At 50.6% G+C, this 23504-nt stretch overlaps 1 protein-coding gene and 1 pseudogene across 3 annotated transcripts in view; one reads left to right on the top strand and one right to left on the bottom strand.

The window, feature by feature from the left end:
- The first annotated feature begins 2098 nt into the window (after positions 1-2098).
- The window catches only part of LOC101935457 (alpha-mannosidase 2C1-like), a 29332-nt pseudogene continuing 7926 nt past the window's right edge, over positions 2099-23504 (top strand).
- The window catches only part of LOC101940013 (endonuclease 8-like 1), a 43256-nt gene continuing 35927 nt past the window's right edge, over positions 16176-23504 (bottom strand). For all 3 annotated transcript variants that reach the window (XM_065579172.1, XM_065579175.1, XM_065579173.1), the window contains one exon: positions 16176-19510. In XM_065579172.1, coding sequence (XP_065435244.1) covers positions 19401-19510 — 110 coding nt within the window. In that variant the 3' untranslated portion in view covers positions 16176-19400. The remainder of the gene's footprint in view (positions 19511-23504) is intronic.

The following is a 23504-nucleotide window of genomic DNA, read 5'->3' as shown; positions in this document are numbered from 1 at the left end:
AGAGCTACAGGAGGAGGTGGCTAGGTTGAGGAGCAACCGAATCCACGAGCAATTCCTCGACAGTGTCCATGTGGAGACAGCTGAGGTAGCTGTCCCAGTACACAGGACTGCTGATACACCACTGGTGGAGGAGGAGATGGCTCAGGGTGGACACTGGCAGCTGGTTACTTCTGGCAGCAGGCAGTGCTCCACCCCTGCTCCGAACCCTCCTGCCGTGGTAATAGGTAACCGTTATGCTCTTCTTGATACAGGAAAGAAGGAATCACTCCCTACAGTAAAGGAGGAGAAGCCTCATATCCCTAAGGCTGGGAGGTCTGCTGCCACCACTGTGAATAGGAAACGTAGGGTAGTGGTGGTCGGAGACTCTCTGCTGAGGGGGACGGAGGCGCCCATCTGTTGCCCTGACATTACACCTCGGGAGGTATGCTGCCTGCCGGGAGCCCGTATCCGAGACGTTACGGAGGCATTGTCGAGGATTATCCGGCCCTTTGACTACTACCCCATGCTACTCATCCATGTGGGCACAAATGATACTGCGCGGTGTAACACTGAGCGGATCAAGAGTGACTACAGGGCTCTGGGAGTATGGGTGAAGGAGTTTGGAGCGCAGGTGGTATTCTCTTCAATTCTTCCTGTCAAAGGTAGGGGCCCGGGCAGAGACAGATGCATCATGGAGGTGAATGCCTGGCTGCGAAGATGGTGTCACCAGGAGGGCTTTGGCTTCCTAGACCACGGGATGCTATTCGAGGAAGGACTGCTAGGCAGAGATGGCGTTCACCTTTCGAGGAGAGGAAAGACCCTACTTGGACACAGACTGGCTAACCTAGTGAGGAGGGCTTTAAACTAGGTTCGACGGGGACAGGTGAGCAAAGCCCACAGGTAAGTGGGGAACATGGAGACCGGGGAGATGGGTCAGAAACGAGAGGGAGTGTGGGCTATATTGTCAGAGAGAAAGGAGGGTCAGGACAAAACTGATCAAACCAGTATCTTAGATGCCTATATACAAATGCGAGAAGTATGGGGAATAAGCAGGAAGAACTGGAAGTGCTAATAAATAAATACAACTATGACATTGTTGGCATCACTGAAACTTGGTGGGATGATACACATGTTTGGAATGTTGGTGTGGATGGGTACAGCTTGCTCAGGAAGGATAGACAGGGGAAAAAGGGAGGAGGTGTTGCCTTATATATTAAAAATGTACACACTTGGACTGAGGTAGAGATGGGCATAGGAGACAGAAGTGTTGAGAGTCTCTGGGTTAGGTTAAAAGGGGTAAAAAACAAGGGTGATGTCATGCTAGGAGTCTACTACAGGCCACCTTACCAGGTGGAAGAGGTGGATGAGGCTTTTTTTAAACAACTAACAAAATCATCCAAAGCCCAAGATTTGGTGGTGATGGGGGACTTCAACTATCCGGATATATGTTGGGAAAATAACACAGCGGGGCACAGACTATCCAACAAATTCTTGGACTGCATTGGAGACAACTTTTTATTTCAGAAGGTTGAAAAAGCTACTGGGGGGAAGCTGTTCTAGACTTGATTTTAACAAATAGGGAGGAACTCGTTGAGAATTTGAAAGTAGAAGGCAGCCTGGGTGAAAGTGATCATGAAATCATAGAGTTTGCAATTCTAAGGAAGGGTAGAAGGGAGAACAGCAAAATAGAGACAATGGATTTCAGGAAGGCTAAAAAGTTCCTAACTGTCAGGGTGGTTAAACACTGGAATAAACTGCCTAGGGAGGTTGTGGAATCTCCATCTCTGGAGATATTTAAGAGTAGGTTAGATAAATGTCTATCAGGGATGGTCTAGACAGTGTTTGGTCCTGCCATGCGGGCAGGGGACTGGACTCGATGACCTCTCGAGGTCCCTTCCAGTCCTAGAATCTATGAATCTATGAATCTATAAGGCCAGCCCTGACAGCTGGGCCTGGGGGAACCTTCCCCAGAGCAGTGTGAGGGACCCCACAGGGGTGTGCGTCCTGCTCTCTCCCCGCAGCGTCTGCAGGGGGAACCCGGGCCAGGAATCTGGGACAGGGGAGCGGAGGCGGAGCCGGATTGCCCGTTGCTGGGCGCTCACTCCCCACCGTACCCCGCCGGCCCCGCACATGCGCAGTAGCCCACAGGTACAGGCTCCCCGTTGCCGGGCTCCGGAGTTGTGGCTCGGCCCGTGTCCGAGCTGCTCCGCGGGGCCATGGCCGGGTCCCTGGTGCTGAAGCGGCGGCGCACCGCGCTGGAGCGGGCCGAGAAGTTGCTCTCCGAGCACTGCTTCCCCGACTGCAACCTCCGGGGCAGGTGGGAGCTGGATTGGTCCGCCGCGAGTTCCGCCCCCTCCGGGCGGGAAACAGCGGCCCGCGGGCATCCCCCGGGCCGGGCCTGCGCTCCCGCTCGGGGCAGGGTCCGGCCGCCCCCAGCCCCTGCGGCGGGGCTTGCCCCCCTCCCCCACTCAGCGCCGTCACTTCTAGCGCCCCCCCCCCGTGCCTGGAGCGGCCCGGCCCGGCGTGCCAGGAGCGAGGTGGGCGCGGGGCTGGATCGGGACGCTGGCGGGGGGGCGCGCGAGCGAGCAGCGGAGCGAGCCCCGCTGGCCGGCGGGGACCCGAGCCGCCACCGGCCCCTGGTTCCTGCTGGCCCGGCTGTGGGTCTGCCTGAGAGTCGCAGTGACTCCAGCCGTGCCCCGGGGAGGGGGGCGATCGGGAGGGGTGTCACTGCTCTGAAAGCTTGGAGCAGGCTTGGGTTGTCTGGGTGTCACTGCTCTGAAAGCTTGGAGCAGGCTTGGGTTGTCTGGGTGTGCGAAGGGATACTTGTAAGATCCTTTATTGTGCGTTTAAAATTAAAGGCTTTAAAAATCAAAGGCTGCTGCTCTTTCTTTCCCCTTTGCTGTTTCAATCTGCAGTTAGGCTGGTCAGTTTCAGGTTTGCTGCTTCTTTCTCTCCCATTCTGACAATTCTTTTGGGTTTCTCACAGTGTAGGAGGAGGTTCTCCTTTTCACCCTGTGGAGCACTCATAACAGAGATCCTCTCACAGACCCATCTGTCTTACCAGCACCGCAATCTTCATGTTATTTAGCTCTCACATAGTTAAACAAAAATACTATTTTCATAGACCCTACCATGACTGCATCTGTTCCTGGCATCTGTCACGTAAATCCTTGCTCCTGCAACTGGCTCTGCTCAGGAGGACCCCAGCGTGGAGACTGAGCCTCATTGAAGTTAATGGGGCTTCTGCGTAGCAACGGCAGACAATCGTTTTGCGCCTTTTTTCAGCCCAGACGCCATAGCACTGGGATCGTGGAGCCCGCTCAGATCACCGCGGCAATTATGAGCACTTTAAACACCACGCGCATTATCCTGGAGTATATGCAGGACCAGAACCTGCCAAGGCAAAATCAGATGAGGAGGCGATGGCAGCGCGGCGACGAGAGTGATGAGGAAACAGACATGGACATAGACCTCTCACAAAGTACGGGCCCCAGCAATGTGCAAATCATGGTGTTAATGGGTCAGGTTCATGCCATGGAACGCTGATTCTGGGCCAGGGAAACAAGCACAGACTGGTGGGACCGCATAGTGTTGCAGGTGTGGGACGATTCCCAGTGGCTGTGAAACTTTCGCATGCGTAAGGGCACTTTCATGGAACTTTGTGACTTGCTTTCCCCTGCCCTGAAGCACCAGAATACCAAGTTGAGAGCAGCCCTCACAGTTGAGAAGCGAGTGGCGATAGCCCTGTGGAAGCTTGCAACGCCAGACAGCTACCGGTCAGTCGGGAATCAATTTGGAGTGGGTAAATCTACTGTGGGGGCTGCTGTGATCCAAGTAGCCAACGCAATCAAAGAGCTGCCGGATCAAGGGTAGTGACTCTGGGAAATGTGCAGGTCATAGTGGATGGCTTTGCTGCAATGGGATTCCCTAACTGTGGTGGGGCGATAGACTGAACCCGTATCCCTATCTTGGCACCAGAGCACCAAGCCAGCGAGTACATAAACCGCAAGGGGTACTTTTCAATGCTGCTGCAAGCACTGGTGGATCACAAGGGACGTTTCACTAACATCAACATGGGATGGCCGGGAAAGGTACATGATGCTCGCGTCTTCAGGAACTCTGGTCTGTTTCAAAAGCTGCAGGAAGGGACTTTCTTCCCAGACCAGAAAATAACCGTTGTTATTTGATGTTGAAATGCCTATAGCTATCCTTGGGGACCCAGCCTACCCCTTAATGCCATGGCTCATGAAGCCATACACAGGCAGCCTGGACAGTAGTCAGGACCTGTTCAACTATAGGCTGAGCAAGTGCAGAATGGTAGTAGAATGTGCATTTGGACCTTTAAAAGCGCGCTGGCGCAGTTTACTGACTCACATAGACCTCAGCGAAACCAATATTCCCATTGTTATTACTACTTGATGTGCGCTCCACAATATCTGTGAGAGTAAGGGGGAGACATTTATGGCTGGGTGGGAGGTTGAGGCAAATTGCCTGGCTGCTGATTACATGCAGCCAGACACTAGGGCGGTTAGAAGAGCACAGCAGGGCGTGGTGTGCATCAGAGAAGCTCTGAAAACCAGTTTCATGACTGGCCAGGCTACGGTGTGAAAGTTCTGTTTGTTTCTCCTTGATGAACTCCCCTCTTCCCTCCCCCCCCCCCCCGGTTCACTCTACTTCCCTGTAAGCTAACCACTCTCCCCTTCGATCACTGCTTGCAGAGGCAATAAAGTCATTGTTACTTCATATTCATGCATTCTTTATGAATTCATCACACAAATAGGGAGATAACTGCCAAGGTAGCCCGGGAGGGGTAGAGGAGGAGGGAAGCGTCGGGTGGGGTGGGGGAGGAGATAAGGACAAGGACACACTGCACTTTAAAACTTATTGAAGGCCAGCCTTCTGTTGCTTGGACAATCCTCTGGGGTGGAGTGGCTGGGTGGCTGGAGGCCCCCCCACTGCATTCTTGGGCGTCTGGGTGAGGAGGCAATGGAACTTGGGGAGAAGGGCTGTTGGTTACACAGGGGCTGTAGCGGCGGTCTGTAATCCTGCTGCCTTTCCTGCAGCTCAACCATGTGCTGGAGCATATCAGTTTGATGCTCTGGCTGCCGGAATATCGACTCTTGCCTTCTGTCAGCAAGCTGATGCCACCTATCCTCTTCAGCCTGCCACTTGCTCTCTTCAGCCCGCCACCTCTCCTCGCGTTCATATTGTGCTTTCCTGCACTCTGACATTGTCTGCCTCCACGCATTCGGCTGTGCTCTGTCTGCGTGGGAGGACATCTGGAGCTCCGAGAACATGTCATCCCGAGTGCGCCTTTTTCGCCTTCTAATCTTCACTAGCCTCTGTGAAGGAGAAACATTTGCAGCTGGTGGAGGAGAAGGGAGAGGTGGTAGTTAAAAAGACACATTTTAGAGAACAATGGATACACTCTTTAACGTTAAATCTTGCTGTTCACATTACACAGCACATGTGCTTTCGTTACAAGGTCGCATTTTTCCTCTTATATTGAGGGCCTGCCGGTTTGGTGTGTGAGATTACTCACGCAGTGCCAGGCAACAGAATTCGGCTTGCAGGCAGCCATGGTAAGCCACAGTCTTTTGGCTTTTTTAACCTTCATAACATGTGGGAATGGTTTCAAACAGCAGCACCCTCATTTCCCATACCAAGCGGCTGTTGGGTTGGCCATTTAAAATGGGTTTGCAGTGTAAAAGGAGGGGCTGCGGTTTCCGGGTTAACATGCAGCACAAACCCAACTAACCCCCCTTCCCTCCCCCCCACACCCACAGCGGGGAACATTTCTGTTCAGCAGAGCAGGAACGGGCACCTCTGAACGTCCCCTTAATAAAATCACCCTATTTCAACCAGGTGACCGTGAATGATATCCCTCGCCTGAGGATAACAGAGAGATAAGGAATGGATGTTGTCTGCATGCCAGCAAACACCAGGACCGTACGCTGCCATGCTTTGTTATGCAATGATTCCAGACTACGTGCTACTGGCCTGGCGTGGTAAAGCGTCTTACCATGGAGGACGGAATAAGGCAGCCCTCCCCAGAAACCTTTGGGAGTACATCAAGGAGAGCTTTCTGGAGATGTCCCTGGAGGATTTCCGCTCCATCCCCATACACATTAACAGACTTTTTCAGTAGCTGTACTGGCCGCGAATGCCAGGGCAAATGAATCATTAAACATGCTTGCTTTTAAACCATGTGTAATATTTACAAAGGTACACTCACCAGAGGTGCCTTGTGTGCCCTCAGGGTCTGGGAGCATGCCTTGGATGGGTTCGGGGGTTACTGGTTCCAGCTCCAGGGTGAAAAACATATCCTGGCTGTTGGGGAAACCGGTTTCTCCACTTCCTTGCTGTGAGCTATCTTCAATGTCTTCATCATCATCTTCCTCATCCCCAAAACCCGCTTCCGTGTTCCGTGATTCTCCATTGACAGAGTCAAAGCACAGGGTTGGGGTACTGGTGGCTGCACCCCCTAACATGGCATGTAGCTCAGCGTAGAAGTGGCATGTCTGCAGCTCTGCCCCAGACCTTCCGTTTGCCTCTCTGGCTTTGTGGTAGGCTTGCCTTAGCTCCTTAATTTTCACGCGGCACTGCTGTGCGTCCCTGTTATGGCCTCTGTCCTTCATGCCCTTTGAGACTTTTTCAAATGTTTTGGCATTTCGTTTACTGCTACGGAGTTCAGCTAGCACTGATTCGTCTCCCTATATGGCGAGCAGATCCTGTACCTCCCGTTCGGTCCATGCTGGAGCTCTTTTGCGATCCTGGGACTCCATCATTGTTACCTGTACTGTGAGCTCTGCGTGTTCATCTGGGCTCTCCACCACGCTGGGCAAACAGGAAATTCAAAATTTCGCGGGCCTTTTCCTGTCTGCCTGGCCAGTGCATCTGAGTTGAGAGTGCTGTCCAGAGCGGTCACAATGGAGCACTCTGGGATAGCTCCCGGAGGCCAATACTGTCGAATTGCATCCCCACTACCCCAAATCCGACCCGAAAAGGCCGGTTTCAGCGCTAATTCCCTCGTTGGAGGTGGATTAAAGAAATCGATTTAAAGAGCCCTTTAAGTTGAAAAAAGGGTTTCATCGTGTGGACGGGTCCAGGCTTAAATCGAGGTAACACTGCTAATTTCGACCTAACATCGTAGTGTAGACCAGGCCTAAGACTATGTCACTCTGCTGCTTCAGGAGTGGAATTTCTGTCTGGACTATAAATTTCCTCTTGATGCTTTAAATCATAATGTGACTATTACTGCTCAGCTAGTGTCTGTAAAATCTGTACAAGTAGATAACTGTACCATGGTATCGCTATATGTAGTTCATGTGAGTACACTTAGGGACAGATCCTCAGCTGGTGTAGATTGTCATAGCTTCATCCAGTGCTAATATGGGGAATACTGCTGAAACCTTTGCTTGCAAAGGTATTTGTAATGCTTTGAATGGGGGCTCCTATCATTTAAATAGAAAAGAACAAAAGGGAAACATTGTTATGAAGAGGATGGTGATCAATTGTTCTCCACATCCACTAAAGATAGGACAAGAAGTAACAGGCTTAATTTGAAGCAAGGGAGATTTAGGATGGACACCAGGAAAAATTTTCTAATTATAAGGATAGTTAAGCTCTGGAACAGGTAACCTAGAGAGGTTGTGGAATCCCCATCACTGGAGGTTTTTTAAGAACACCTTGGACAAAGACCTGTCAGGGATGGTCTTCTAGGTTTACTTGGTCCTATCTCAGCACAGGAGGCTGGGCTAGAGGTCCTTTCCAGCCGTACATTTCTATGATTGTGTGATTTGTGGGAACAAAGAAAATCTCCATGGGTTGGCACTTGTGGTAGTGAAAATATACAAGGCAGATACAGGTGTTCTGCTGCTGATGGTGACCACATGCCACGCTGGGCACCCAGGTTTATTGTCAGGCTAACAAGAAACAGGATTGTTAGTTTTTTAAAACATTGGGTTTTTTTTTAAACTGAATGTTTCTGCAATGGTGAACCACTGGGGAAAAAACAAGCGTGACAAAGCTTTAGCCTTCATCGGGAGATTGGGAGACAGATAAGGGTGGGGAGGGATAGCTCAGTGGTTTGAGCATTGGCCTGCTAAACCCAGGGGTGTGAGTTCAATCCTTGAGGGGACCACTTGGGGATCTGGGGCAAAACCAGTATTTGGTCCTGCTAGTGAAGGCAGGGGGCTGGACTCAATGACCAAAAGGTCCCTTCCAGTTCTAGGAGATGGGATATCTCCATTAATTAATTTAAAAAAATCCTCGTACCTTGGGGTGATTGGCTTTATTGCCTGTCATCTTTACTGCAGGCTGTTCGGGGACACCTCCCCCCTGGTGTCTCTCTCCTGCTTCCAGACCCCTCAGCGAATCCCACATGATGAAGCTGTCAGACAAGAATTCAGACCTACGAAAGTTGGGGACTCCTTTGGACCCACGTAAGTACCAGCCTTAGAGGAACAAAGTGATGTGAATTGATTTTTAACTGCCATTTATTTAAATGAGGAAGTAATGTGAAGTCGCTATTGTTTTTCCCCTTGAGGGACACAATGAGCTCTGTGTGTGAGATTCCATCTTTACTCCCCAGGTGCTGCAGATTAATCAGTAGGACTGTGTGCAACATCTGTGTGTATACAACTTATTTTTTTCTACACCTAAAGATATCTTTAGCACTTTAACTTCAGGTTACTTGTATGCATATTAGCTAATCCTCACAAACCCCGGATGAAGTAGGACAGAAGATATATAATCCTCCCTATTTTACATTTGGGGAGAAACTGAGGGACGGAGAAGTTAAGTAACTTGACTGAGGCCGCATGACAAGTCAGTGTCAGAGGCAGGACTAGACTGCGAGCCAGGCACTCTGAAATCTCTTTGTTCAGCCATCTACCTCACTCTTTTGGATTCTTTCAGCTCCATGTTTAGAACTTTGATTTTGATTTATGTGTTGGACCTATCGGCAAATCTCCAGGCAGAACAGAAGGCCTGTGATAATGCTGGGGCAGTTAAAGGAGGTATCATAAATACCTGTTTCTTGAGTGCTTGTAATTTGGTTATAAAAATAAACTCCAGACTAAAACTTGACCCAAAATCTCTGGAAGCTAATTACCTGTCTCTGTCCATCCTGAGCCCCTCTCCTTCAACTTGACTCCCATGACAGCAGTCCCTGTGGAATACTTTATGTCAGGCTATGGAGGTGCGGGGAGTGGATCTTTGAGACTTGGGCCTTCATGAAATAGGGTTTATTTCATCCCTTTTCTCCCCTTCTGAGGCCTTTTCTTTGCCTGGTGGGTAGCTGCTCTATCCCTGCAGTCACAATTCTCTCTATTCTCGTTCCATGCTGGTAATGTGAGACCCCCTTTGTGCACCTCTTCTGCTTCCAGCATGGCAGCTCCTTTGTCCTCATGGAATTGCCACCTACAACACTGCCAAGCCCTGCTGCACTGGGGAATGCTGTGGAAAAGAGAGCTGATCTCAGTGTCCTGATTTCTCTGAGAGAGCAGGTCAAACTACTGCTAGATAGCTGCCTGATCCACCCAACAGCTGTCTGAGATGCCCTGGCTCTTTGGGACCTGGGTGGAATGTGTGGGTGTCTCAATCCAGTTCCTAGGCAACAGGTGTCTGTACTGTAAAAGCGCCTCTAAACTTTCCCCCCTTGATGATCTTCTGACTGAATGAGCCATGGAGAACAAACTGCCTGTCGATGTTCCTGGCGGGTCTGGCTTGATGTGTATGGGTGGAGGCTGAGCGTACTTGTACTGCTGCTGACCATGCCCTATCGTACCTGATCTATACAGAGCAGATCTCTGTTTATGGGGCTGTCAATTGAGCATCTTTCACTCTTAGGAAAAAATAAAAGCAAGCCCTGGAGGGATTGTCTCCTGTGTGTGTTTGTGCATTGGTGTCTGTACATACTACGTGATTTCCCCACAGACCTCCTTAGAGATTCTGCTGAGGCTGTAGTGTCTTGTGCATGTTAACCTTTCATAGGGAAATGCTTAATCATTAATGGCTCAACATCAGTTCAGAAGTGTATGTGCCTGTCATTTTTAGGTGGTGGACCTGCTGGTTTAAAGTGGAGCTTAGCATCCCCAGAGAATGGGCGGGGAAGGAAGTGCATCTCCTGTGGGAAAGCGATGGGGAAGGGATGGTGTGGAGGGATGCGCAGCCGGTTCAGGTAAGAGGAAGTGCCTGTGCCAATGCTAGATTTTTATGAAGTACGTCGTAGGCAATGCTGCAATCAATGCTGTTTCCATGACATGTCCTGTCTCAGCCCCTTATAACGGGGCTGTAGGAATTCCCTGCCATTTGTTACATGGTTTGAATCAGACTGGATTTTAATTTCCTCTAATTATATAGCACTTCCCTGTTTTGTGAGGTTTTTAATCCAATATTCCTGACCGTTGGTCTGTGGCATGGAATACCCATGGGATTGGTATTAATGCTGGGGTTGCAGCAGCTCTCCAGGAGAAGCCAACCCTTTCCACAATGTTTTTCATGTGTGTTTGATGGGGCATGGAGACATGTCCTAGGGAGTTTGAGCAAAATCTTCATTCAGCAGGGTGCTGCAAATGGTCTTTGTACTAGTTCCATAGGCAAACAGTGAGCACAATCTCAGTACGCACAACTCCATGGTAATCTGCCATGTGTCAGAAGGGGCCCCTCTGCTGATATGTATCAACAAGTCATGGGTTAGTGATGCAGAATGGCAGCTGTTCCCATTGAACCTGTGTTAACATCTCTGATGTGAGTGTTGTCATGGAGCTATTTTAATGTCCCTCCTCCCTGTCATGACACACAGGGTTTGACTAAAGAAGGGGAGAAGACCAGGTATATCCTGACAGATGGCCTCAAGGAGACGGAGCCTCACAGGTGAGCATTGATGCTTGCTGAAATTCAGGGAAACCCCCACCCTGCACTGGTTGGAGGGCCTATGAGGTACTCTTGGCACAGCCACACCACACAGGGAAAGTGCCCAGGCCTCTCTGCTCAGAGCTGTGAGGACCAGTGATGCAGCATTGTCACCTATTGGCTGCTCAGCTCGTGAGGTAACATCAGGCAGGATACAATGACAAGGTTTATTGATTGCTGTGCTTCAGGGTGTGAGTTACTCACTAGCTAGGATCAGGAAGAAATTTCTCCCATGTGGGATAGTGTTGCACAGTTAGGTAGGTGTAATATGTCTGTCTCTGAAGCACTGGCCACCATTAGAGACAGGATACCAGACTAGACAGGCCACTGGCCTGGCCCGGTCCGACCGTTCCTGTGCTTTTGGCAGATCTTGTTTCCTAGTCTCTACGCAGAGAACACAGTGAGTTGCTCATTGATCTCTGGTGACTTCTGTTTCCATTTTTCTCATTTCTACAGTCTGACTGTCTACGTGGAAGTTGCCTGCAATGGTCTCTTTGGGGCTGGAAAAGGCAGCCTGATTGCACCTCCTGACCCTGACAAGAAGTTCACCCTGAACAAGGCAGAGCTTGTGGTCTTTATGTAAGGGGACTGTTGCCCCCTTACTAACATTCAGTGGGGGTGTTTTGGTTGGCTAGCTCCCAGCACTAAAAGGGGAAGGGTTGATGGGAAATCAGGAGCCTGAGACTGACTGTCCCCAGGAACAATGGGGAGAGGCCAATGCTCCAGATCAGCCTGATTGACAGGGCGGGCAGGCTAATCAGAGAGTCAGGAGGCCGGGGGGGTCCCATCCTCCGTGTGAACTGGAATGGCCTGGGTCAGACAGAGTGGGGCCGAGCTAAGGAGAGAGCAGGGGCCCGAGCTGAGCTGCTGGGAGCAGAGCTGCAGCCCCAAAGCCAGAGCACAGCCCAGAGAGAGCAGCCCTGCCCTGGGAACAGAGCTGTAGCAACCAGAGCCAGAGGGGCCAGACAAGCAGCCAGGAAGCAGGTCAGAGCTGGGAGCAGAGTCACAGAAGCAGCCTGCAGAGCAGAGCTGTGCTGGGGGCAGAGCTGCAGCAACCAGAGCCAGAGAGGCCAGAGAAGCAGCCCTGGGGGCTGAAGGCAGAGCAGCAGCAGCAGCCGTGCTGAGGCAGAGTGGAGCTGGAGCCGGGGCTGGAGCAGTCCGGAGCTGGGGCTGGGGCAGTCCGGAGCCGTGTGCAGTCCGAGTGTGGTGAGCAGCTGGGGAGAGTGAGGGGGACCCTGGGCAGTGGGCCCAGCACAGGGAGACGCCTCAGCCAAGAGGCCTTGCAGGCCAGACTTGCAGGGGGATCATAACCCCGACCGGGCGGGGGCGACGCTGGGAAGAAGGGTCCTGCCACCTAGAGCCTGAGAGCGTGTGGCCACCACCAGAGCAAGTGTCCAACCCACAGCGTCCCTGCAGCACAGACAGGGCCTGAGAAGCAGGCCTGGGACCTACAAGGAACAGACTGAACTGCCCTGACGTACCAGAGACACTGTTTGTAATGTTCCCTGCCACAGAGCGGGGTGATGTGTTTTCCTTTAACCTTTCCCATTTTTCCTTATTCTTTTTTAAAATTAATTGTTAATTAAACAACTTGTATTTGCTTTAAATTGTGTGAAATGATCAGTGGGTCAGGGAGGTGCCCAGTACAGAGAGAGTACCCCGGAGTGGGGACACCCTAGCCCCTGTCCTGGGTGACCACAGCAGGGTTGGGGGTCGAGCCCCCCAGGAATCCTGGGCCCAGCCTTGTCGGGGTTTACGAGGACACTGCCAGACAGGAGAGTGGAAGGGGAGTCCTCAAGGGCAGGGAGGCCTCTGGGTAAAGGAAGTGGGAGCGAGGACTCGGATCCTTTCGCTAGCCCACTTCACCGGGGTAGTGCAGAAGCCAGGAAAGTTCCCCACAAAGCGGGACCATTCCCCCGCTTACATTTAACAGGGATGTCCATGAGCTGCTGGTAGATTTTGAGATACTAGTGGACATGGCCAAGGTAAATACTTTAGTCCGCTGTCTCTTTTATTCTCCAGCTCCTCTACTTCCCTCCTCTTCCTTTTTTCATGACTTTCCCTTGATTTGGCCTCTTTCCCCCAGCTCTACCAAAAAGACCTGAAGGAGTAAGCATTTGCCATTGTAGCTTGTGTACAACTGGAAGTGTCTCCTTTGTCTCATCATGCCAGCTAACAACTGCAGCCTCTGAGTTCCAAAAAAGCGAAATTCGTACACTAGGGGAAGGAAACACCACCTCTGCGTCTATATTGCCTCAGGCTACACGTGTCATTGGTAGAGAGGTGGGAAGTTGGTAGGACACAGCTAATGGGCTGTCCACATGTGCAGCAGTTCAGTGTGCTATCCGTCACCTCGTATAGACTCTCAACCTGTCCAATATGAGAGTTGCTGAGCTAAGTGTCTCTCTCTTCTCACTCTTGCCCTCCCTCAGTTCCTTGGGGAGGAAAACCAGCAGAGCTTCCAGGCACTGTACGTGGCCAATCAGATGGTTAACCTGCTTGATGTCACGGAACTCCTGTACCTTCCCTGCAGTGCGTCACCTCGCCTCTTCCATCTTCAGCCAGAAGAATGGCGAGAGCCAGCACACCATCCATGCTATGGGCCACTGCCACATCGATTCTGGTAAGAATGGGTCCAGGGGATGCGTGCTTACTGAAAGGCCTGTGGGTGGTTAGGGCTGGCCAGTGATGTTGGGTACTGCCAGAGGGGAGCAGTTCTCAGCTGAGCAGGCACTGAGTGTTCTGTAGAAGTGATGCTCTGAGCCTCTAGGGGAAGGGACAGGGAAATCTCAGTTATCAGCTACAAAATGTATGTAGCCGTTTCAGCCTGGCTGGAGATGGTGACTTACCACAGGGCTGGAAGGCATCCTTTACAAAGGGGCATGTCAAAGCCTTCCATGCCCATTCCTTACTTCCTTTGCCTGGCCCCTAGATTTCAAATTCCCAGTGGGGTTTTCCCTGGTCATGCTATTGTGGGAAAAGGAAGTGAGGTATCCAGGACAGGCAGCAGCCCCATGAGCTGAGGACTCTTCAGGACTTACTGCAATGCTTCAATCCATTGACATTTTAATAGTGTGATTTTCCCATGTCTTCACACCCCGCAGTGGTTGATTCTTGTAAAGGCAGCACAGCTTGGATCCCGGATGAGTAGGGCCATATCAAATTCACAGTCCATTTTTGTGGACTTAGCTATGACTTCACGGTCATAGCATTTTAAAAATCTTGAATGTCACGATTTCAGATATTTAAATCTTAAATTTCACGGAGCTGTAACAAAGCATGAATATGTATGGAAAAACGGCAAAATACAAACATGTAAAGCCCTTAAGTCAGTGTTTCTCAAACTGGGGGTCCCAACCCAAAATAGGGTTGCAAAGCTATTGTAGGGGTGGTCGCGGTATTGCCACCCTTACTTCTGGCTGCCTTCAGAGCTGGATAGCTGGAGCAGCGCAGCCTTCAGAGCTAGATTCCTGGCCAGCAGCCGCTGCTCTCTAGCTACCCAGCTCTGAAGGCAGTGCCATCAGCAGCAGTAGTGTAGAAGTAAGGGTGGCAAAACCATACTATGCCATCCTTATTTCTGTGTTGCCGCTGGCAGTGGCACTGCATTCAGACCTTGGTGTCTGGCAAGCAGCTGCCGCTCTCCGGCCACCCAGCTCTGAAGGCAGCATAGAAGTAAGGGTAGCAATACTGCAACCCCTATATAACAGATTTGAGACCCTCTTTTGGGTTGGGACCCCCCATTTGAGAAATGCTATGTACTTGTATATACTTTTGCCCTATAGTATAAAAGAATATAGTACAGGGTAAAAGTACACAAAAGATCGGAGTTTATGGGGGAGACCAGATTTCATGGTCTGTGACACGTTTTTCATAGCTGTGATAAGGCTCAGCTGTGTCTTTCCAGCCAGGAGAAGGCAGCACAGAATGGACATTGGCAGGTGGCAGGCTGTGTGTGTATATAAAATAATGGCCATTTAAAATGGAAAGGCCATGTGGCCACAGTGAGCTCAGCCTGCTTCTGTCCCTGCAGCCTGGCTGTGGCCATACGAGGAGTCTATCCGCAAGTGTGCTCGCAGCTGGGTGACAGTCATACGCCTGATGGAGAAGAACCCGGAGTTCACGTTTGTCTGCTCGCAGGTGAGTTGTCATCTTCCGCTCCTAGGTGGGCAGCAAAACTCTTGAAGCAAAGACAAAAGGAAGGTTAGTGCATATTCGAAGGAGCATGGTAAGTGGCTGGGAGGAGGGCTGCTATGCAAGGGACTTCTCTATCCCTGGTCTCCAAGTTGCTTCTACCATGCTCCCAACCCCAGATGCCAGGTGCAGATTTCAGCCCAAGCCTCCTACCTGGCAGCAGAGAGCTGTCCTGCCAGGTCTGGGACCAGTCCTATTTGCACTGAGCTCCAATGCCTGCTAAAAATTCAGGTTTGCAGCTGCTGTGAGCCAGAAGCCTTAGACAAATTGGATAATCTCTAGAATAGTCTCCGGGTGCTTTATGGCTCGGTCTTCTTTGCAGGCCCAGCAGTTTGAGTGGGTGAGGAACTGGTATCCTGGGTTGTACGCTCAGATTCAGGACTATGCCAAAGAGGGACGATTCATACCTGTTGGTGGCACCTGGGTAGAAATGGTAAGATCACAGCAGCCCTTCTGCATCGCCCTCTGAGTCTTCTCTCTAACAGATCAGTTACTGAGTCTCAGATGCCTTCTCTTAACATATTCTTTTGCTCAGACCCTCAAGGGAAATCATGGGAGGGGTTTTGGAACCCAGACCCTAGCCTGGGGATCCCTCCCCTCTGGAAACGTAACCCTAACCCTACCATTTGGAACACTAATGGTACCTGAAGACTACTACCCTTTAGAACCCTTATCCTAGCTCAGGGACCCCTACCTTTGGGACATTAATCCTAGGTGTTGGGGCCTAGCACAGTGACCTCTACCCTTTGGAAACCTAAATATATCCTGGACAGCCCTATACTCTGAAACCCTAACCTTTGCCAGGGGAGTCCTATGCATTGGAAACCTAAATATAGTGTGGGGAGCCCTCTCTGTTGGAACCCTAATGCTACCTTGGGGATCCCTACCCTGTGGAACCCCGACCCTAGCTTGGGGAGTCATTCCATCTTGAATCCTAATGCTTGCTTGGGCAGCCCTGTTACCCTGGGTTTTCAGAACCCACAGCACTGCAGTGGCAACTTAACTGTTTCTCTCCAGGTAGTGTCAGGAATAAATCAATGGGGACATAGCTCTTCCATCTGATAAATGATTGGCACGAACAAGAGTGCTTTTACCTAAAACTACTTTTTTATTAGGTCTGAAGCGCACACACATATAAATGCTTCAGCAGTAGGACTAGAGCATTCCAAACATTTATATTTACCCAAAGTCTGACATGGTTTTGAGTGATCACCAGCCAGCCTTCTGGGGGCCTTTCTGTCCAGCTGATGGGGAGTTTAGGTGTCGGCTCCTTGCCTGAAGAAAAGCTTCCTCTGACTGCTCCAAAGCATGCTTTCTAACTATTAGATTTTCTCCAGGCAAAGCGCATAACTCATAATAGCCTCTAATAGGCTAACAATTTCCCTAGCAACAGCCAATAACAATTCAATAACAATTCATTATTCTCCATGTAAGCAAAGCAGCTTCAGCAAAAAAAACTGACACAAACAGACAACCAGAATCAGAGTCAGTTTTCCATGTTTCCCTCACCCACACACCTTCTCATGAATCTGTCCTTTCACTTTATCTGTCCCAGCCAGTGAAACTGCAGCTTGCAGGTTTTTTTGTTCTGTCTGCTTAAGCAAGGCCAGATTATTCCTATCTGGTGTCCTCGCTTACAGCTTATGGGGGCCTAAGTGAACAACATGGCTGCGAGTTATATCACATCCAGTTCTCTCAGAGCAGCCCTACCCTGGGAACCCTAACCCTGCTTGGGGAGTCCTCTCCCTGGGAACCCTAACCCTTGCTTGGGGAGTCTTGTCCATTGAAACTCTAACCCTAGCCTAGGGAACCTTATCCTCAGGAACCCTAACCCAAGGAACCCTACCTGCTAGAACCCTAACTCGGTGAGCCTTACCTGTTGGAACCCTAACCGGGGAAGCCAACCCTCTATAACTCAAAATTGAGGAGCCCTACCCATTGGAACCTTAACCTAAGCTTGCAGAGTCCTACCTTCTGGAACCCTAACTCTAGCTTGTGGCACCTGACCCTCTGGAACCCTACCCCTAGCTTGGGCTGGCCCTACTTGATGGAATCCTAATCTGAGTTTGGGGAGCCCTACCTCTGGAACCCTAACCCTGGCAGCCCTACCCTCTGAAACACTAACCCTAGTTTGGGGAGCTCTAACCTCTGGAAACCTAACACTAGTCGGGGCATCCTATTCATTGGAAATCTAACCCTAGCTTGGGGAGCCTTGCCCTCTGGAACCCAACCCTAGCTGAAGGAGTCGTATCCATGTGAACCCTAGCCTTGGGAGCCTGACCCTCTGGAACCATAACACTAGCTTTGGGAGTCCTACCAACTGTAATTCTAATCCTATTCCAGGGAGTCCTACGCTGTGTACCCCTAACTCTAGATTAGGCAGCCTTATACCCTGGAACCATAACCCAGTAGCACCCTCAGCTGTATTGTCAACAAGCTCTTCCCTTTCCCCAGACTCTGTTGCCCTCCCCCTCCCCTCTGGAGGGTGTATCATGTCCATACATGACTGCAGTGTCTCAGCTGGGAGCTGTATGGATTGGGCCTGCCATGGGGTGCATGCTACTGGGGTGGCCACTCTCCTTTCTCTGCTGGCAAGTGGGGCAGGAGATCTGCACAGAATTCCTCAGAGTTGCCATTGTCTTCCAGGATGGGAATCTTCCCAGTGGTGAATCAATGGTGCGTCAGTTCCTGCAGGGACAGCGGTTTTTCCAGCAGTAGTTTGGGAAGCTTTGCTCGGAGGTACGTGTTCCTCCTTGGTGGATCCCCTCTACATGTTCCTTCTCTGGGGGTGGCGGAGGTGATCCATGTGGTCCCTTTTAGAGCTGATATTCCCAGTGTCTCTGCTTCATTCTTGGTGGGACACGCTCACTTAGGAGTGATCTATCTAAGGTATGTATGTGGCCTATCACCATCATATTTGAGTTCTTTCGATCTCTTTTGTATCTAACCTCATGCACCCCTGTGGGGAAGGGCAGTGCTGCTATTCTCACTGTACAGATGAGGAAACTGAGGCACAGACAGGCCCAGTGACTCGTCCAAGGTCACACAGGAAGTCTGTGGCAGAGCAGGGACTTTATTCCAGGTCTCCCAAGTCCTAAACTAGTGCCTGAACCGCTGGACCATCCACAAGAAATTCCAGCCGGAGGCTGCTAGGGCCTCGGATATATTAGTGCAGCGTACCTCTTCCTATTCCCTAGTACATAGGCCTTGGCCAGTTCATATAGCACCCACTACCTAGCAATATTTCCTCCAGGCTGAGGGGCCCTGTGGAGAGCACTAGGGCCGCAGTGATACGTGGCTGACTATATGGGGTATCCAGAATTTGGGCCTGTTCCCGTCTCTGCCCTAGAGATGTGTGGGGAGATAGGTGCACCCGGCTACATTGTCTGAGCGACACCTGAGCAGGTGACGGGGTTGTGTTTCTCTCTCTCTCTCTCGCACGTTCTCTTCTCTGCTCCCAGTTCTGGTTGCCAGACACCTTTGGATACTTGGCCCAGCTGCCCCAGTTGATGCATGGCTGTGGGATACGATGGTTCCTCACTCAGAAACTCAGCTGGAGCCTGGTGAACACCTTCCCGGTGAGCTGGCCTTTCCTGCTGTGGGGGGCGTGCATGTGTGTATGGGAGTCTGTCCAGTGGGCTTGCATGTGACCAATCTTCGTACTAGCTGAACTGTTCCTTTGGCTCTCTGGGCATAGGCCCTCATTCAGAGAGCTCACCAGAGCTTTACGTGAGGCTGACTGGATCAGGTAGTTCATAGCCCACAACAAGAGAAGATTTGGCGACTGATCATATCATGGTAAGGTGCTGAAGTATGAAGCCAACAGCTTTGAAAAGTTAATGGTGAGCAACCAGAAGTTTATTTTCAGTAGCTCCCTGGACTAATGCGCCCCACTCTGGCTGTCCCTGCGGTGTCCCCCTGTGAGGCTGTAATAGACTCCCCCTTGGTGACATTTTGCTCTCTTCCAGCATAGCACCTTTTTCTGGGAAGGCATCGATGGCTCCCAAGTTCTGACCCATTTCCCGCCTGGCAATTCCTATGCCCTAAAAGGTCGAGTGGAGGAGGTGAGCGATATGACATTGTAGGCAGATGGGTTTGCCTCTGTCTTTCTGTCCCAGTGTACGCAGCTTGCAAGGGAATGTCACCGCCATCTGGGCTGTAAACAATGGCTGTTGGAGGGGAGTGCCACATAATGAGGAGGTGGGGAAAGGTGATAGGACAAGCAGGTGGGGTGTTTGGAGTAAAGCCCAGATTTGTCTGTCCATGCAATGTGTCAGAGCCTTGAGTTTTTTATAATGAGCTGCATTTTAAAGCTAAATCCACGGGGGAGTGGAGAGTTGATGAGTCACTGCAGGAGGGCTCTCAACTTCTCCAGATTCTCCTGTCTCCCTGGGCCCCGGTGGATGTGTCCCGGGAGGCAGAGCTGAAAAGAGAATGAACATGGTGAGAAGAGGACAACAAGCTAGTGCCTGATCTTTACGCCTGCAGGGCTCTCCTTGGCTTGACTATGAGGGGGCCTGACACTACTTGTCATGTGTATATGTAATCTTCTCTAGATGCTGAAAACCATGAACAACAATAGAGACAAAGGCCGTGTGAACCACAGCGCCGCTCTCTTTGGGTTTGGAGATGGAGGAGGTGGCCCGACCCAGAAGATGCTGGACAGGCTGAAGAGAATGAGTGATACAGATGGGCTACCCAGGTCTGGGGAGGCTCTACCCTCTCTCCTCGTGTGTCCTTCAGAGCTCGGTGCTGACTGCCGACTCTTGAGAGCTTTTTGCTAACCCCTTTGGTCCTACCATTCTGGAGAGTGGGGCTGGAGGGAGCTGATGATTCACAACTGGGGCTGTTGCTTTCCCACTTGCAATCCATCGACTTGTGCTAGGGAAGGAACCACAGGGCTCCTCGTTCCCTCTGCAGTGGGCAGCAGCTGCTGAGCCTGTATTGTCACTATCTGCCTTTCTCCCCCATAGGGTTCAGATGTCCACACCTGACCGGTTTTTCTCTATGCTGGAGAAGGAGAAGACCCAGCTGTTCACCTGGATAGGAGAACTGTTCCTGGAGCTACACAACGGCACTTATACCACCCAGACCCAGGTTACCATGCCCGGGATGGGAGGGGAGATAAGGCAGTGGGTGGAAACTATCTAGATCAGGTTAACTCTGACCAGTAGGGGAGACTTCCACTCTGAATCCATCTCCTTGGTGTGCCGTCATTGGTGCAATTTAATGCCATAGTAGGACCTGACAAAGACCTTGTGATTCTCTAAAGCTGCGAGCCCATGTCATTTTCACAGTTAGTCCAATAGAAGTTATCAGGACAGAGCCCTACGTGCTACAATGATTGGTGCTCTGACTGCACCAGGAAAATTTACAGAAAACTCCCATCAGCTTGTGCCCTAGTGTAGACAAGACTCTTGCAGATGGTCCGTTTTGAATGCCATTTCTGCTAGCCTTGTTCCAGCATAGACACACCCTGTTTCTAGTCGGTCTGCTTTCTAGGTCTCATGCACTGGTACAGCATTGGTGGGTTGGGGTTTTTAGCACTGCTTTTGGTTAATTCAGGTTTTCTTCTTTACAGGCCTTACGTCTCAGCTTTAAACTATTTGACAGGGTCTCTTTGAACTGCGTTTGAAAACAAGAGGGATGCTCTTGTTTGAGCCAGAGATGAGCAAAAGCTGCTCATTGGATCTCGGGTTGATTGCTGAGCCACTGGGGGTTTTCCCCATAGTAGGAAGGGGCATTCAGCCCTCAGCTGAGTGTCTCTCTCTGCCTGACCTCTGTAAACATGGTACAGAGAGGCTGCCACCCAAACCCCTTGTTTCCAAAACTGACACGGCAGCATTGCGTGCTGCTATCGATTAACAGAGCATTGTGGGAAGTACCATCTTTCAGAACAGCTAGCTAATTTCTGAGCGACTGTAATCTCTGCTGTTACAGTGGGAGGGGCTCTGGAGAAGGTACCCTCAGGGAAAAGAGAATCTCATTGCTATTTGTGAATACATAATAGAATCATAGGGTTGGAAGGGACTTCAGGAGGTCATCTAGTCTAACCCCCTGCTCAAAGCAGGACTGATCCCCAGACAGATTTTTACCCCAGTTCCCTAACTGGCCCCCTCAAGGATTGAACTTGCAAGCCTGGGTTTAGCAGGCCAATGCTCAAACCACTGAGCTATCCCTACCCCTAGTAATAGATACTGTCTACATCCTAATGTCTGATATAATGTTTTGCTACAGATGGCAAAAATCTCCTCTGATATAGCTCTTCCTATAAACCTGTTTTCTCCTACTTTGGGATCAGATAAAGAAAGGGAATCGGGAGTGCGAGCGGATACTCCATGATGCTGAAGTACTGAGTAGTTTTGCTCTGACCCAGAAAAATACTTTCCAGTATCCTTCCATCAAACTGCAGCATCTCTGGAGGTAAAGTAGTTCGTCCGAGTGCCACCATTGATTGGATAAAGCTGCAGTGATAATCGGAGCCCTCCGCTGATACAGAAATTTGGATCTGCATCTGTGATAATTAACTTGTATCTGACCTGCGATCCGCACTCCCCCTTTTATATGCATCTGCACCCTACCTCACTGGTAGAGCTTTGCGCACATACAAAAATTTGGATCAGCATCCAATCCGCGATCTGCAAAGATGGTAAACAATACAACCGCCTCCGCGGATGCAGCTATCTGCAGATATAAGTGGATAACCGCAGATTTGCCGGGCTCTAGCGTTAAGCACATTCAGGTATATAAAAAACAAGTGGACACAGTGTTTTCATTAGATGAGATAGTAACAAACAATATATTAAGTAGCAAACCAAAAAATAGCCTCATTCATTTATAGCTTAGACCAAACCCCAGACAGTCTCTCAACAGACTGATTTAGAAGAATTCATTTTATGGACAAGTATGTCATAGTTGCCTGTATATCACAGGCTATTAGAAATACCCCTCTGGTCCTCAGGAGGCTGAACTATTGTGTGCCACAGGCAGAGACCAGGAGACACTGAGATGCCACCAATGCCCAAGGTTGCTGCAAAGGCAGGGAATTGAAGGAACAAGTATATTTGTTTCTGTGAATTCCCAAACCTGTGCCCAGGGAATCCTCCCAGAAAAAGGCTAGGAATGCCTGGCTTGGGTGACTGCTAAGAGAGTTCAGGGTCTGTGAGCTGGCTGCACTCTCTCTTGTCTCCAAGAGCAGCAGAGCAGGGTCCATCAGAACTCACATTTTTGATGGATGGAGTGAAAGTGGTGACCTGAAGCCAGAAGGCCACAGTTACCATGTGCATGTGAGAACTGCCTGGCTATTGCAGTCCCCATCAGCCGGCAGCAAGATACAAAGGGCTTTGTCCTCTAGAATGAGGATGGCATAGTTCATTCATAGTGATACTAATCCATAGCTCTCTTCTGGTTCTTGCCTCGGTCCCCCGTGCTCAGGCTGCTGCTCCTGAATCAGTTCCACGACGTGTTGCCAGGCAGTTGTATCCAGCTAGTTGTGGAGGATGCCATGAGATACTAGGCAGGTGAGGAGTGATTTGTGCTAAGAGGCTTTTCCTGTCAAGTGGGTTGGGTTCATTGTAACACCCTCTGTCAGGTGGGCTTTGAAAGGTGGTGTTCCTGCTTTCTGATCTGACTCCTTGCCTGGTTTGGTGAATGTTTGGTTGTGGTTTGGTTTTGTTACAAGCCCTACAGGCATCGGGGACTCCACATTAATAGGTTGTGCTCTTGGTGTTGGTAATAACTAATGGGACCCAATCTGTTTTCCTGCCCTGCGCATCCTGCTTCCACTGAGGCTGGTAGGAGGAAGGATGCCCATAGTGCCCTGGGCCGTGGCCCCACTGCACTCAGCCAGTCTGCATTATGCCATTTGTCAATACCCAGAGAAAACAAGCCCCAACTGTATCTGGTTACACAGTCAGAGTCTGGCAAGCAGAGGACCCCCCCCCCCTCCCTGCAGGTGGAGACTCCGTGGCCCCAGGAGTCCTGTGACACTGGAAGAGACTGTGCATGTGAAGGGTTGGTTTGAGCAGTGGGGATGGGGAGGATTGTTGGGAGGTTGCTAGGAATGGCTGCAGAGATGCATCAATTCCAAGGCTATTCGGAACCATTGTGATCATCTCACTGACTTGTAGACTTTAAGACCAGAAGGGACCATCATGATCATCTAGTCTGACCTGCACATTTCAGGCCACAGAACCTCACCTACCCCCTCCTGTAGTAGGCCTCTAACCTCTGGCTGAGTTACTGAAGTCCTCAAATCATGATTTAAAGACTTCAGGTTACAGAGAATCCACCATTTACACTAGTTCAGCAAGTGATCTATGCCCCATGCTGCAGAAAAGGCAACTACCCCCCTCCCCCCCCCCCCCTGGGTTTCTGCCAGTCTTACCTGTAGGGAAAATTCCTTCCTGACCCCAAAT

This window comes from Chrysemys picta, unplaced genomic scaffold (genome assembly GCF_011386835.1).
Source record: "Chrysemys picta bellii isolate R12L10 unplaced genomic scaffold, ASM1138683v2 scaf135, whole genome shotgun sequence".
Classification (NCBI taxonomy): Eukaryota; Metazoa; Chordata; order Testudines; family Emydidae; genus Chrysemys; species Chrysemys picta.
The sequence above is the reverse complement of the archived record's forward strand: the minus strand, read 5'-3'. Positions and strand labels throughout refer to the sequence as shown.